This window comes from Geospiza fortis, unplaced genomic scaffold (assembly GCF_000277835.1).
Source record: "Geospiza fortis unplaced genomic scaffold, GeoFor_1.0 scaffold56, whole genome shotgun sequence".
NCBI classification, from domain to species: Eukaryota; Metazoa; Chordata; class Aves; order Passeriformes; family Thraupidae; genus Geospiza; species Geospiza fortis.
Window position 1 is genome coordinate 1,262,680 of NW_005054413.1, and position 14,417 is coordinate 1,277,096.

Here is a 14,417-nt window from a genome sequence, read left to right on the forward strand (position 1 = left end):
GGCGTGAGTCAAACTTGAGGGCTTTTGAAGGAGCTTGTAAGATTTCTTGTGTCAAAACTAACTACAAGATAATTCCCAAAACCAAAAACCACTTTAGAATGGGTTTCCATGACGGGCCAAAGATCGTTTCTAGAAATAGCACATATTGTCACCTAATAAATACAGGCTAAAAATATGTGCTTACGTGACAGAGATTTCAGAAGTTCTAAAGATGCTAATTCATTTTGCTGAGGAAAAAAATTAGGGAAAAAAAACCCAAAAAAGCAAAATCAAAATCAATGTAAGGTTTTGTTTATTCAGTCCCTAAAATACTATATTTTTTCTAATTAATTAATTAAGATACCAAGAACAATATATTGTGAAATTGCATGTGTAGGATTTTGGCCTTCTTTCTGTTCCTGTTTCTCCTCTCACTTGTCCATGACCACTTTTACCAGGTATTTGTTCTACCTACCATGTAAAGAATCCACTTCATAGAAAGTAGGTGTCATTAAGAAACTTTGGATTATGGCTTCATAATGTAGTTCATTTTTCTCTCTGAACTTGTTTTCTTCTTGATGCTCTTAATTCTTATTCCCACGCTGCAGCTAACAAGCATCTCAGTGGTGTTACTCACTGCAGCTTAGTCATCCTGACAAACATGCAATTTTGTGTGTTTTGGAGGGAGATTTTTTTTCTTTTCAAACCCAGATCAATTCTTTTCACTTATTTATAAATTGGGTAAGCCACTGTAAGAAAAAAGAGACTAGCTCAAAGCACTGAAAATAAGCAACAGAAAATCATGTTGTTGTGTTAAAATAAAGGTTTGGTGACAGAATTTGCTGTTTTAAGGAGCGCTCTCTGTCTCACCTTGGCTGGTTAAATAGAAAACATGTGTTGCATGTTGTGAGATACACACGAACACTTTTCCGTTTAGGTCCACAACATGCTGCACATTGAAAGGTATGTTACTTGAGGACTTCCCAGGTAACAAGCCATTTATAATTCTTCTATAGCTGAAGCTTTTGAGATGGCAAATTCTTGTCCTGCCCTTATACTGCTATTTTTCCATTCAGCCACAATGGTGAGCGTGTTACATGTCACCCTTGTTGAAGTATGAGCCTGCAAAAGCTAACTGGACAAAAAGTCTTCCCAACTCCCATAGCTTTAAGATGCCATATCTGAAAATAAATGGGGGCAAAGTTGAAAAAGACACTGCTGAATTTCTGTTATCACAAGAATCTCTAACAATGGCGACAGAACAAAGTATTGAACTAGGAGAGGAAAAAAGTCATTCAACATTCCTTCAGGAAACTGGAAGGACTTGGACTGCAATGCTGTCATTCTTGCAGAATCCTGGTTTTAACCTGTGTGCTGTGTGCAAGACAATTCTTAGCATTGACTAGGGACAAGGACAGGACAGAACCTTTTTTCTGACACTGTATCAATAAGGGATGTGAAGAAAACTTAGTGGGTATGATGTTTGTTGCCTACATTTTCAGGACTTAACTAAAGGTCCCAATTGCTTTCATTTCCAATTACAGGCACAGACAAGAGGCTTGTATGACATATTGAATTCCTGTTAAAAATTTGCCTCATGATTGTTAGCAAGATAAAATTTCAAGTATCTGGGGGCAATAGAATGACACTTATGAAAGTGTTAAGCACAAGAGAATGGTTCTGGAGACCTTGGGAGAGTCCACAGTCCAGCTTTGCTAAAAGCCACCACAGTGGCAGAAGTGAGGAAGTGCCTGTGCCAGAGCAGGGAGCTTTTGTAATGTGGGACTTTTTTTGTAATCTGAATAAATAGCCAATCAATGTGAAAGGAAAAAAGAAGGACAAAAGGAAAAAAAGAGAGAAAGAGGAAAAAAATGGGTTTTGAAAGACTATTGCCTTACTTTAATTAGTAATAAAGGTCTGCAGACATGGTGGCAAGCTGGTGTTAACTGAAGATAAGCCTCTATTAAATCATCAGTAGTGTATCTATTACTGAAGCTGATATTGTCCAAATTTAATCTGCCATTGCTTCTTTTCTTGTCGATCATTCCTTAGAGGTTTTCCCTGACCTCTAACAGTAATGCTTGAGAACAGATACATGGTACATATGAGTCCCGCAGTTTGTATTTACCAAATAATACAGGAGATTAGATACTTTGCATTAAGCTTTATCTGTTCACATTTAAAGATTTTTTTCTTCTTGAATGTATTTTGTGAAACAAAGAATTTTGATTATATTTAACAAGCATAATTTGGAGTGTATCTACAAGATTTATATTCAATGTTATTGCAACTTTTAAAGAGTGAGCTCATGTCTTATTCTTTTAAAATTACTGTCCTTTCCTTATACGGCAGGTCTTAATAATTCAAAATCCAATTTTATTTAGTAGCAATAATCATTTCAGAGAGTCTTGGGAGCAATAGAGAGAATATCTGCTTGTTAAATCTGTTTCCAAATCTCTTTCCAGTTTTTATTCGCAATTCATCTGTACAGTTGTAGTATGTATCTTGTCTTACCCTCAAGTAAGTGTGATATGTTTCTTTTACCTTTGTTACACTATTCCCATTCTCCTCTCTCCATGGAAACTACCCAATAGTTTATTTTTCCAGTAAGAATGCATCTCATTTTCAACCTCCTTGTAATTGTGATTTGTTCTTTTTTTTCCTAGCCTTGCCTTCAGCTGGTACAATATTTCTTATGACCTGGTGTTTGCCTTCCAGTGTCTTCATAGTTACTGCATTTTAATCTTAATTTCTCAGATTGTGTAAAAACCTTCTAGTATCCTCTTAAAAGCCCTCCAGCTCTTGATCACTTAAGGAGCCCTGCTCTGCATTTGCTTTATGTCCAATTACTCTTATTTGAACATGGGTAATCAGATTTGTATGCGGGTCTTCACATAAGGTCATAACAGTTTCTTGTACTTACCCGTTTGCTTGATAAGTACCTCTTTTAACACACAGAGATATTGTTGGTTTTACCCTCATGTCCCCAGGGCCTTCAAGGACAGGATGGACTTTTTTTTTTATGAATGTAGGTCTTTTGACTAATGAAATCCTCAAAAGTGGTCAGGTTAAAAATACATATTTTATTAGATTAATTTGTTATCATACCTGACATGATGAACTAGAGATTGTCTTCCAATTTCATTTTTGTTGTTGACAATTTGGAAGCTTAATGATGTAGAAGGATAGTCGAGACCTTCTTTGCTAGAAGATCTTTCTCAGAATGCAAAGAGCAGATGCTGTGCATACTTCTGATGATTGTACTGACAAACTGGAAGACAGACCATAGAATGCACTGAACATTTTAGAAGAGATGGAAGGGCATTATTTTTATATTTTAAAGAAAATTACTACTTTCAATTTCTGATTGCTTGCAAAGTTTCTGTTTATAAATTTTGCACAGGCTCAAATACTTTTATAGCCTTGGTCTGGACTGTCATGCTCCACTTGTTCTCCTCTTTCAAGAGAGATCTAAAAACTCATAATATTTCTTGGTGATCTCAGTTCACCTAGGAAAGTGTACAGTACATCTGCAGCAAAATAAGTATGAGGAAATAGAAAGTTTTAGCTCTAACTTCAGATTGCCTTTGCACTTGAGAGCTTTCTGGCATTGTTTGTATGATATTGACTTTTATGATCTTATAACCAACAACAAGACCTTTATTACATAATAAAAGTGAACACACTAAAAATAAAATCCATCAATCTTTGGTTATTACCTGCAAAAGAAAATTAAAATATCAATCTTAATGCGAAAGATGTATTAAAGTTTTAAAGGTGCTGTATACTCCTAAATGATTTTCATAGCTTTCAATCCAGTATAATTTTGCACATCCTTAGAGATGGAGAGACACAGTTGGGTAAATGCTTGTAAAACAAGAAAGCTGTATCTTTCAAAAGTGGTACAATTTAAGCATTTTATCTAGCAAATATTGCAATGGTTCATGTATGCACAAATACAGAAATTAGCATGTAACAGGAAAGAAATTTCTTCTGATCTTGGGACTGTATACAAATAAGATAGCAAAAATAAATCTAACAGTTTTATTTCTGTCAGCCAATAAGTCTGGGTGGGTTTTTGTTTTGTTTGTTTGGATTATTTTAAGAAAAAAATTGCAATTAGGCCCAACAAAGACAGTCTGAACAAAAATGTTGCCAGCAGAGAAATAGAGGACCATGTTGAATGCTGCAGTGGATAAGTATCTGTGCCATGTAGACCCTTGAACATTGCACTTGACGCCTTGGAGTGTAAATATGGCTTAAGTATCAGGTATTCCATGAACTTGCACTTCATATATTTTTGGTTTTATGAGTAAACTCTTCCTTCCCCCAGAGTAAACCTAGTGAAATTCATTAATTTTTTTATGAAATAATTTTTAAGAAGGATGAAAATTTGATGTTAGGTAACTTGCAGACTAAAGCTTTCACAGGTTAATTGTGTCTCTGTGGGTGTGTGTTTGTGCACATGTGCAAATGACAAACAATTTGGAACTACCCTTCTAGCAGTAGATTCTGATCATGATTATTTGTAAGTCTGGAGTTGAGAAAAACTTTCTCATTTCTTTTTGGAGTGAATAAAGGTGAAAATTCTTTGCATGATTGACCACTAGGAACTCCATGTTAGCTCTTCCAGTCTAATGTTGAACTAAAAGTTAAAACTTGGGAAAGATACTCAGTTTTCTGAGTTGAGACTTCAGTTTCAATGCCATTCTTGCAAGAAAATTTAGCTTTTCTATCTCCTTTTTTGAACTTATTGTGTTCATTTTTTATGAGTATAGTAATTACCTTCCTCAAAAACTGTTTTCTTCTTCTGTAGCTGCAAATACAGTTGAATGTGTCTTCTATTTATGCATGAAATGGTAAAATGCAACTTCTACTGTAGCCTTGTGGACAGGGTATCGTGGGCTGTGCCTCATACCTATTGAACATCTTGACATATGCCCTGAAATTTTCTGAAACCCTGATTTTCTCCACAGAGCTTCTGAAGTCCCTCCTAGTGTTGTAATTCCAAAGCAGCCATTGGTATCAAAAGACTATCTCATTTCCTCCTAACTTATGCTTTTTCCTTTGTGTGTGGTTTTGCCTGTGGCCATCAATTTAAGGTAATGTTAGAAAATACTCAGAGGACTGTTGTAGAGGTACTATGGAACAGCAAAATATCAGCAAGTTTTCATTTGGCAAAACTTAAGCGCAACCTGAAAAACTTTTCCAGCTGTTTCAGTAACAACAGGAAAAATAACAAATATAATATATCCTTGGAAAGTCAAGTAAAGATATTGAAATCAATGGAGGAAAAACATTTATTTAGTTTCTTCTCTTTCTTCTTCCCCCTTCCTATTTTTCCTAATTGGCATTAAGCTGCTTTCTGTATTGCTGCTGTCAAGTTCCAGCTACTGTGTGTGGCCTATATAAACTGAGCAACTGGTTCACAGAAGGGTGAAGCTCACATAATTTCAACTGACATAAGCAGTTTGAGCTTTTTGCTGCTAAGGCCTCTAGGCGATCTTTGCAATCTAGTTGATGATTGTGACATCTGAGAGAAAAAAGAAATCTGTTATTTCTCCTGAAAATTATTGTCAGATTGGGCCTCTGAATACTAACTTCAGCAAAGGTTGGGAAGTTAATTTTCATATTTTTATAACTGGTTTCAAATCCAGATGTCTTATTCATGTAACAATTAATAGGAGTTGGGCTGCCAGAGTCCTCAAATCCTTCAAGATTTATCAGAAAGTATCTTTTTCAACTCAATTTCTTAAACCAAAATAGAAAAAGTGATCTTAGCAAATCAGGGCATTACATTGCCAGTACCATGATGCTACAACGTGGCAGTGGCAGTGGGACTGGTTGAAGTGAACACATGAAAAACTTTAGGCATTTCTTATTGCATATTTACAGACTCTTGCATTCTAGTGTGGAGAACATAGTAAGAAAACGCGGGCGAAATAGTCCTTCAAAAGTTTATTCATTCCAGTGACAGCTACCATTTATGTTTTGGTTTGGGGTTTTTTTCATTATCAACAACTGTTGTTCAATTTTAGGTTGTTTCTCTGTTATGATAAATCAGAAAGAGGTAGATGATGAAATCTGTAAAAAAATGAAGGAAACTCTTTATAAATGAAAGCAGAGGATTACTATGCTTAAGGTGCTGTTAATATTCTTTCAAGTGGCATGTGTTGCAAATAAATATAGATTTTAGCCTTACGAAGTGTCTTGAAATGGCTATATAAATAAATAATCTGATACACACCACTTAAGAATGAGTAATTTGTTAAGTATGAATTTATTTAATAACCTTTAATTGAAAATTCATATTTCACCAAGCTGTTATTTTTCTACTTTTTTAAAATCCTGCTATCTTGTAGCCTTTTACTTCTGTGTCATAATAAATATTAGCATTACATTTTAGCATATAGATTTTAATGGTTTGAATGGTTTTCTGCAAAAATTAAAATGTAGCATGCACAGTTAGTTTGAACAGGAAGTTAAACCTTTGGCATTTTAGATCATTAATTATTTGCATTATGGATTTTGATTATGTGCATTTGTTAAAAATTTCTTCTGTCCAGGAAGATCGAGGTAGTGTATGAAGAAGGCCTATCTCTTAGCTCAATTTCATTAATAAATCTTAATTAATAAGCAGTGCTACAGATTGATCTGTGCTAGGAAGTGAAGTCTATACAGGTTTTTATGTCTGTCAGAGTGGTGAAGATAGACATTCTGCTTGAGGAGGAAATTGGAGAAAGACATCCTTGGTTATCCCACTGTGCATATTTTTGCTAACACTAAATACCAAGACTACATAAATTATTCTCCGCACACTGTAATTACTTTTGTTTTTCAAAATTGGAAAGGACTTGGGTGGAAAAAAAAGGATAGGAAACATGGTGAGAGCACTCTAATGTTAGTTCTGTATAAAAAATCCATTATCTTAAGTGCTTCAGTGTAGTATAGTTTATAATAGTTCTCAATACACAGTGAACATCAAATTATTTAATGAATCAAGAGCCTGTGACTGCAATCTTATTGACAGTAGACCTCAGTAACTCTACAGACAAATATGAGTCTTTTACTGAAAATTTGGCAATTAATTTAAAGCTTGATGGATGCATATGATAGGTTTGGTTGACTAGAATCCTCATAATCCAAAGATTAAGCTATTTTGTTCAATGTTAGGAACCTTCAAAGGCTAATTCATCTTGGGTCTAGACTAGAAACAGTAAAGCCTGCACAGATGAAACTGTGTCTATCTGAATATACTTCAGTCAAAGTTTTAGAAAAGCATATAAATAATGTAGTTGAATGCTTGATCTGGAGAAGTGGTGAAGTCCTGTGAGCTATCACATGAATTATTGACTACGGCTGTCATTCTCAGATCACTCATTTTTACTGGGTTTAGGAGGTTGTGGTAAAGTGCGTGCCAATTTCAGGATGCTAAGTACCATTTTCTCTGAAGTTCTTGGCAGAGGTGGTGGTAAGAACACACAGGTAAACATATCCTAAGAGACTTTACAGACTGACTTGCTGCAATACAGTTTCAACAGCTAGCCAGTGGCAGTTGTTATTTATATGGCAGATGTAGATTTTCTGTGATATGTTTCCTTGGGAATGCAGTTTATCAGAATTCATAGTAGCTTTGAATAATGATTCTTTTTATTTTTCTGATAGAACACCCTCCTGTAAAAATAAAAGCTGGCTTTTGGATTGTATAATTTTTTTTGCTGCATGCATCAGATCTTTTCATGAAACTACTTCAATTTACAGCTCTTTGTAAAAATATTTTGATTAGAAAATAACATAAAAAACTTTGCCTCAAATCCAAGTATTCTACTGTATCAAAGAAGGTAACAATATTTTTATTTTTTGACTTGTACTGAACAAATGCTTGTGTTAACCTATCATGACTAAGGCAGCAAAAAGGGGAAAGTTTGAAAAGAGAGAGGTAGCATTTTCAGTAGTGTTAAAAATATGTAATAACATACAGCAATATATGCTGTAGCTTATAATAGATAATAGTTTTCAGCTTTTTGGAATAAAAATCACTATCTTTATTCCAGTTATTCTAATATCTTTATTTATATGTAAGCACTTTATTTTACATGTAATTTTTCTCATATATGTGAATCAAGCAGTGATCTTTTTAACAATGTTAGTAAGCACATCCAAAGAAATAATCTATTTTGTTAAATCTGTGGAAACAGTACAAAATAATCCAGGTATCATAATGTTTGCTTCTACCTTTGATTGCTATTTACAAACAACCTTAATTAGTTTCCTTAATTAAAGAAATCTTAGATCTTTGATCTGCAATGTGTAGAACATTTGTCTAACTCATCATTCATTTGATTCTTAGGTGATTTTTGTTTCCTTGCTAATATTTATGGAATATTTTGGTATTTTTATAGTGAAATAATGTTGTTAGTGAAAGTGTTCTTACTTCTAATTTTTTAATCTTTATGTTTCTTGACCTTTTCAAAAATTTTTATATGACTTGGTTTGTAAATTAAGTGTAATTACTACCACTTAAATGCTGCTGTGACTAACTGGGTAATGAATTAAGGGCGTGCATTCACTAATTGAACTTACATGATATAATGGGACATAATTAGTATTGATATATTGATATAATGCTTTAAACCATTCTGAGGACATGTTTGTATTGAGTAATCAATCTCCTCAACATGCAGGTTATATGTTGTCATGGTTATGTTTATTCTGCAGATGAGTAAAGAAAAAGAGGAACTATGGGGTGAAAGAATTTGTTCATTGAACAAATGTGGCTTCTGAAATGATACCTAAATTATATGTGAGCTTTTCAGACCACCATTCACCATTTCTTTGATGCATATATTTCTCTCCTGTGCTCTGTTCATGATGCATTTTAGTTGCCTGCACTTATTTGTTCTCCTCTAAAGGAAATTAAAGAATTTCAATTTGTACTACTTTAGTGAAAGGAACGGTGTGCCATTAATAACTTTAAAATAAGTTTGAGAATAAAACCAATTGAATTTTCCTTCTCCCCTACACACACTTTTGGTTTTTTGTAGGTGAAGGAGTATCATCTTTAAGATGATAACTTGTTCAGACAACATCTTTCAAATAACTAATAATTACAAATGGTAGTAAGTTTGTGCAATAATAAAATGTGTCCATTCATATTTTCCCAATGTCACTGCTTAGTTCCCTTGATATTTTCTGATTATTTAAAAAAATACTAAATTAATTTATTTTCTAGAATGTGAACTAATAAGAAACTAAGAAGAAAATCAAATTATTTTTCTATACTTGAGGCTTTAATTTACTGTCAGAGAACAATTTATTATTGCATTATTTTAAATTGCTCTTTCAACACCTAAATGAAAACTGTACATGAAAGGCTTTCTGCTGCCTGCACCTAAAATTATGTTGTATGAATATCTTTGCAATATTTATAAGGTAGAATTAAATAAATAGTTCTTTCACTCCATTCAAAGAAAATCAGCAGGATATGTAGGATACTTTTCTTTTAAATAGATCTGTAAAGAACTTCATTGAAGGCCTGTTAAACCAAGATCTGAGTTTGAAATTTGCTTTGAAAATTATGACATCTATTAAGAGATGAAATATTTTGCACAAGTATATTCCATAACCTAATTTCACCTTGTTTTTATAAGAAATCATGTTAAAAAAAAAAGGAACCAAAACTGAAGCCAAATTAACAGTTAAATATAATTGTTGATAATTGTTGGACAAGTATTATTATTTCATTCTGCAAATTTTAACTGTAGTGTATTTCATTCTTTCTTTTGGCAGTATTGCCTAGTCATACATGTGGCAACCCAGGAGAAATACCTAAAGGAGTACTTCATGGAACCAGATTCAACATTGGAGATAAAATCCGATATAGCTGTATCCCTGGTTACATCCTCGAAGGCCATGCCATGTTGACATGTATTGCGAGTCCTGGGAATGGTGCATCGTGGGATTTTCCTGTTCCTTTTTGCAGAGGTAAAAAAAAAAAAAGACTTGAAATAGCTTTTAAATACAAACAGCAGATTAAATAAATTTATTCTGAATTGGTTTTTTTCCCCCTAAATTAAAGCTTACTAATGTACTGTCTAAAAATTGACACCATTTAAATTGTAATAACTCAAGCAGTGACACACCAGAGTTTGCATTCAGAGATAGATATAATCTACTCATCTTTTTTCTTTCTGTTTATGTGAGGCATAGCTATATCAATTTCATGACAGGACCTGGCCAGGAAAAGAGCTTCAGTGATGTAAATTTTGAAGGGTAGTCCAGTCACTTTAAAGGGTGGTCCAGTCCCTTTGAGTCCTACTCAGAGCATGGATAACTGCAAAGTTGTGTCAGATTGCTCAGGGCTTTGCCTAGTTGAAAATTTAATATCTCCATGGATGAAGATTCTAAAGTCTCCCTGGAAACCCGTTATGGTTCCCAGCTGCCCTCATTCTCACATACAATTTAAATTAGAATTTTACAGATTATGTCTATTTCTCTTCTCCTGTTGTGGGTCTGTGAAAAGATTCTATTTCCATTCTGGCTCTTTCCTAAACTAAACAGTGCTGTTAGATTTTCACAAACCCTCCACTTGTCAAGTCTGAAAAATCCTTTTCCTTTATCCTCTTGTCTCACACACTCTGTTCTTCAGCATCTTGAAGTTTTACTGGCCATTCTCTGGGCTTATTCTAGACTGTCAGCATCTCTTTTGTGCTGAAGGACCCTAGATTGGACAAAGCATTCTAGATGGGGCCTCCTAAGTGTCAAGCAGATGTGCTCTCTCTCTCTTTAGCTGCTGGCTGTGCCCTTGGTCATGAACCCCATACAAGACAAGCTTTCAATACTGCAGAGGTGCACCATACACTCAGCCTGTGTTTCACCAGGACTTTGAGTCCTTTTGTTGTTGTATTAAACACGTTCACAACAAGTCTCATACATATATAGTAATACAGTACACAACAATACCTATACATATATTACACAACAATACATTACAACTTATACATTATAACAGTTACCTTACTAACAACATCTATCTCTTCTAGTCGAGGCAGTCATAACTCAAAGTAAATACCCCAAATGTCCCAAACCAAATCCCTCAAATGTCCCATAATTATCACTTGTTGGTGGCTCACCTATTCCCAGGTGTCTTGACTGAGATAATCAGGTCTAGACCTCTTTGTGGCTTCCACCTGCCACTCTCAGCTTCACCAATGCCACCTCCCCCACTCCATCCCAGTGGGTCACAGTAGCCCTAAACACTAATACTTACACATTACAGTAAACCTTACAACAAACACTAATACATTACAGTAAACATTACAACTACAGAGTCCATCCCCTCCAGGGGCTTTTCCCAAAGCATCCAGCCAGGAGCATCTGCAGCTAATCCAGCAGCGATCCAATGAAGGATATTGCTGCTAAATTGCCACAGAGCCCTGGCATGTCCAAAGCTTCTCAACCCTCTCCTGGGGTCCATCTTCTAATAACAACAGAGTCCATCCCCTCCAGGGGAACTCCCCACCTTCTCCAAGGTCTTCTGATAACAACAGAGTCCATCTCCTCCAGGGTCTTCTTCTGGTCTTTCTCTCCTGGGGTCTTGGGATCCTTCTCTTTTCTACTGGGGTTCCTGGTCTTTGGGGCAGCCTTCTCCTGGGCAGCCTTCTCCTGGGCAGCCTTCTCCTGGGCAGCCTTCTCCTGGGCAGCCTTCTCCTGGGCAGCCTTCTCCTGGGCAGCCTTCTCCTGGGCAGCCTTCTCCTGGGCAGCCTTCCAGCTCATCTTGCAGTCTTCATCTGGCTCTTACTCTGACTCTTTGGCTGACTCCACCCTTTTATGCTCCTTGTTCTTAATTGCTTACAGGTGTATATGCCACTTGTTCTTAATTGGCCCCAGCTGCAACTCATTGGGGAATACTGTGCCCCCTTACCATTCTCCCTACATTTTGTCAGAGCTGCGACCTAGCAAATAATTTCTGCATGGAATGATCCTGGTCCAGGTATAAGATTTTGCATTTCTGTTTTGGAATTTCGTGAGATTTCTGTTATTCTTCCAGCTTGTTAAATCCTGCCATAAAAGTCTGTCTGAATGGCAGTCCTGCCCTTCAAGACATCAGCCCATGATATCCTGTTGAAATCTGCTCTGCTGAAGACCAAGGTGTTAATTCTATAAATTGCCTTTTTCACTTCCCTCAAGATATCCAGTGAATGGTTATGGTAACCACAGCTGCTGTGACTAGCTGAATGCTCTTTGCTCATACATCAAGTTGGCCTGTCCAGTACCTACATTAAAAAATGTGATATCAGGTATCTTGTGCATTTGCATTGCTTGCCCTCTGCTATGCTGCCATCCCCAGAGATAGTTAAAGTCTCTGATGATAACCAGACCTTGTGTCTGGGAAACTTCTAGTACTTTAACAGTTTTGATCACTGCTCAATCAGAAGGCCTGTAGCAGATATTCACAATAGTGACCTCTCTCTTGACTTTCACTTCTCATTCTAGCCTACAGGAGCTCAAGAACTGATAGCCTATAGTGCAGCAGAGAGAGCTCTGTTAATTCAAGATCCTACTTTGTGTAAGGTGCAGCCTCTCCTTTCTTTCCTGCATTTCCTAAGAGTCTGTGTCTATCCATTGGAGCCCTCCATTCAGGTGAACTGTCCCATCACAGTTCTGTGACTGTATATGCACTTTCTGTTTGTCCAGTGTATGTCCCATGGAGCACATTTTTGCATACAGGCACTTCAAATGGCATCATGTTGCTTTGTGAGAGGGAGGGAGAGAAACATTCATTGTCTTGTCCCCATGACTTCTCCCCTGGACCTGTTCTCCCATTTGGCTTTAGGTTTTGGTGTTTGCCCATGACAAACTCTCTTCACTAGGTCAGCAGAACTCTTGCCCTGTTCAGCCAGGCAGATCCTGTGTCTCCCCTCCTGTCCTCATTCCTTCAAGGGGACCCTGTGATCAAAGAGGTCAAAGCCCCGTTGCCCAGCACCAGCTCCTTAGTAAAGTGCTGTTCTGCTGGAATCTGATGCTCCTACCTGAACTTTTGCCCTTGTATTCAGGAGAGCCCCTCTTTTCTCCTGTACCCTTCAGCCTGTTCTCTTGCCCTGTGGACACCCTTTGCTGCTGCTGCTGCCACTCCCTTGGCAGTATTATTGGTACCCATGTGGATGAGCAACATAGGGAAGCTGTTTTATCCAGTAATGGTTACTTGTGACTGAGGGCTCTTGTATCATAATTCCTCACAGGAAGGAAATATTTTATTCTTTTCTGTGCTCCAAAAAAATTCAAGGGTCACTAATCAAAAAACCCAAAGTATTTTGGCCAGGCCTGTTTTTGTCCTTTTAGTAAGAGGTAGCAAACAGGTGTCAGAAAAATAAACATAAGTTCATGGTATCATCAGTGTCTACTAAATATTTCTTATATTTCTGCAGATACTGTCTGTTTTGGCACTATTTGCCTGCATGCAAATATCTTTCACAAGATTGAAATTCCATTCATAATTTTTAATTCTATGAATTTAACCTTTTAATAAAAAAATCAAGTGGGATCCTAAACCTCCTGCAGCTCTTACACAAAATCCAAAGAATTCTGTGCACAGTCTGAGAAGAAATGAAGATCATAACAGAGAAGTTATTTAACAGTTAATGACTTATGTGAGCTAAGCCATTGCCTCAGTGAATTTTTAGAATTCATGTGGAGCGTGGATTCGATGAGAGATTTTAGACATTTCTTATTTTATTTCATTTTATCAGTCTGGAGCATATGCCATGAGGTAGCCCTTTGCATTCTCCATGACTTCAAGCAAGACATGTTCCCCTATTGTTTCTCTAAGAACCTTGATCTTTTCCATGAAAGCATCTTTTATTACAGTCCTGTTTCCAGGTGGCATTCTTCTTTCTTGTCATCATAAACTAATTTCATGGCACACATTCAAGATAACATAACAGAGTTAATAAAGCTCTGAGGCTTACTAAGAAATCATAAGAGCCTTGTTCTCTGTGGTATGTTTCCCTAGTTTTGCTGATACTGAAAAAATACTACTTTCTGCAGTTTTGTGGCATAGTAATTCCAGAAAAATTAAGAAGCTGGTGTCCCATAATTTATACATTGTCTAACTGTATAGCTGCTGGTTTTGCTAGAATAATTCCTAGGGGATTACTGTCTCCTGAAATATAAAGACAGCATTGACTCTTGTCTTTGCCATTTTGTTTCTCTGGCTGCTGCTCAGTTTCAGAAATTCTCCTTTTAAAGTATAGCCATAGGGAGAATGTGGAGCTGGACTGTGCTGAAGGCTCATTGATGGCTTTGAATGAACTCTGAACAGAAATCAAATGAGTCAATGAAATTTTTAGAAAGTTTAGAGAATTTTACTGTCAAGACATTTGCTTCTTTTCTCTTTTTTTTCTCTTTTTTTTTTCTTTCAATAAAAATCATGGATCCCC

At 36.2% G+C, this 14,417-nt stretch overlaps 1 protein-coding gene across 1 annotated transcript in view; it reads left to right on the forward strand.

Annotated features, from left to right (window-relative positions):
• Positions 1-14,417, forward strand: part of CSMD1 (CUB and Sushi multiple domains 1) — a 1,057,667-nt gene that overhangs the window by 529,214 nt on the left and 514,036 nt on the right. The window contains exon 4 of the mRNA XM_005426386.3: positions 9,769-9,963. Coding sequence (XP_005426443.2) covers positions 9,769-9,963 — 195 coding nt within the window. The remainder of the gene's footprint in view (positions 1-9,768; positions 9,964-14,417) is intronic.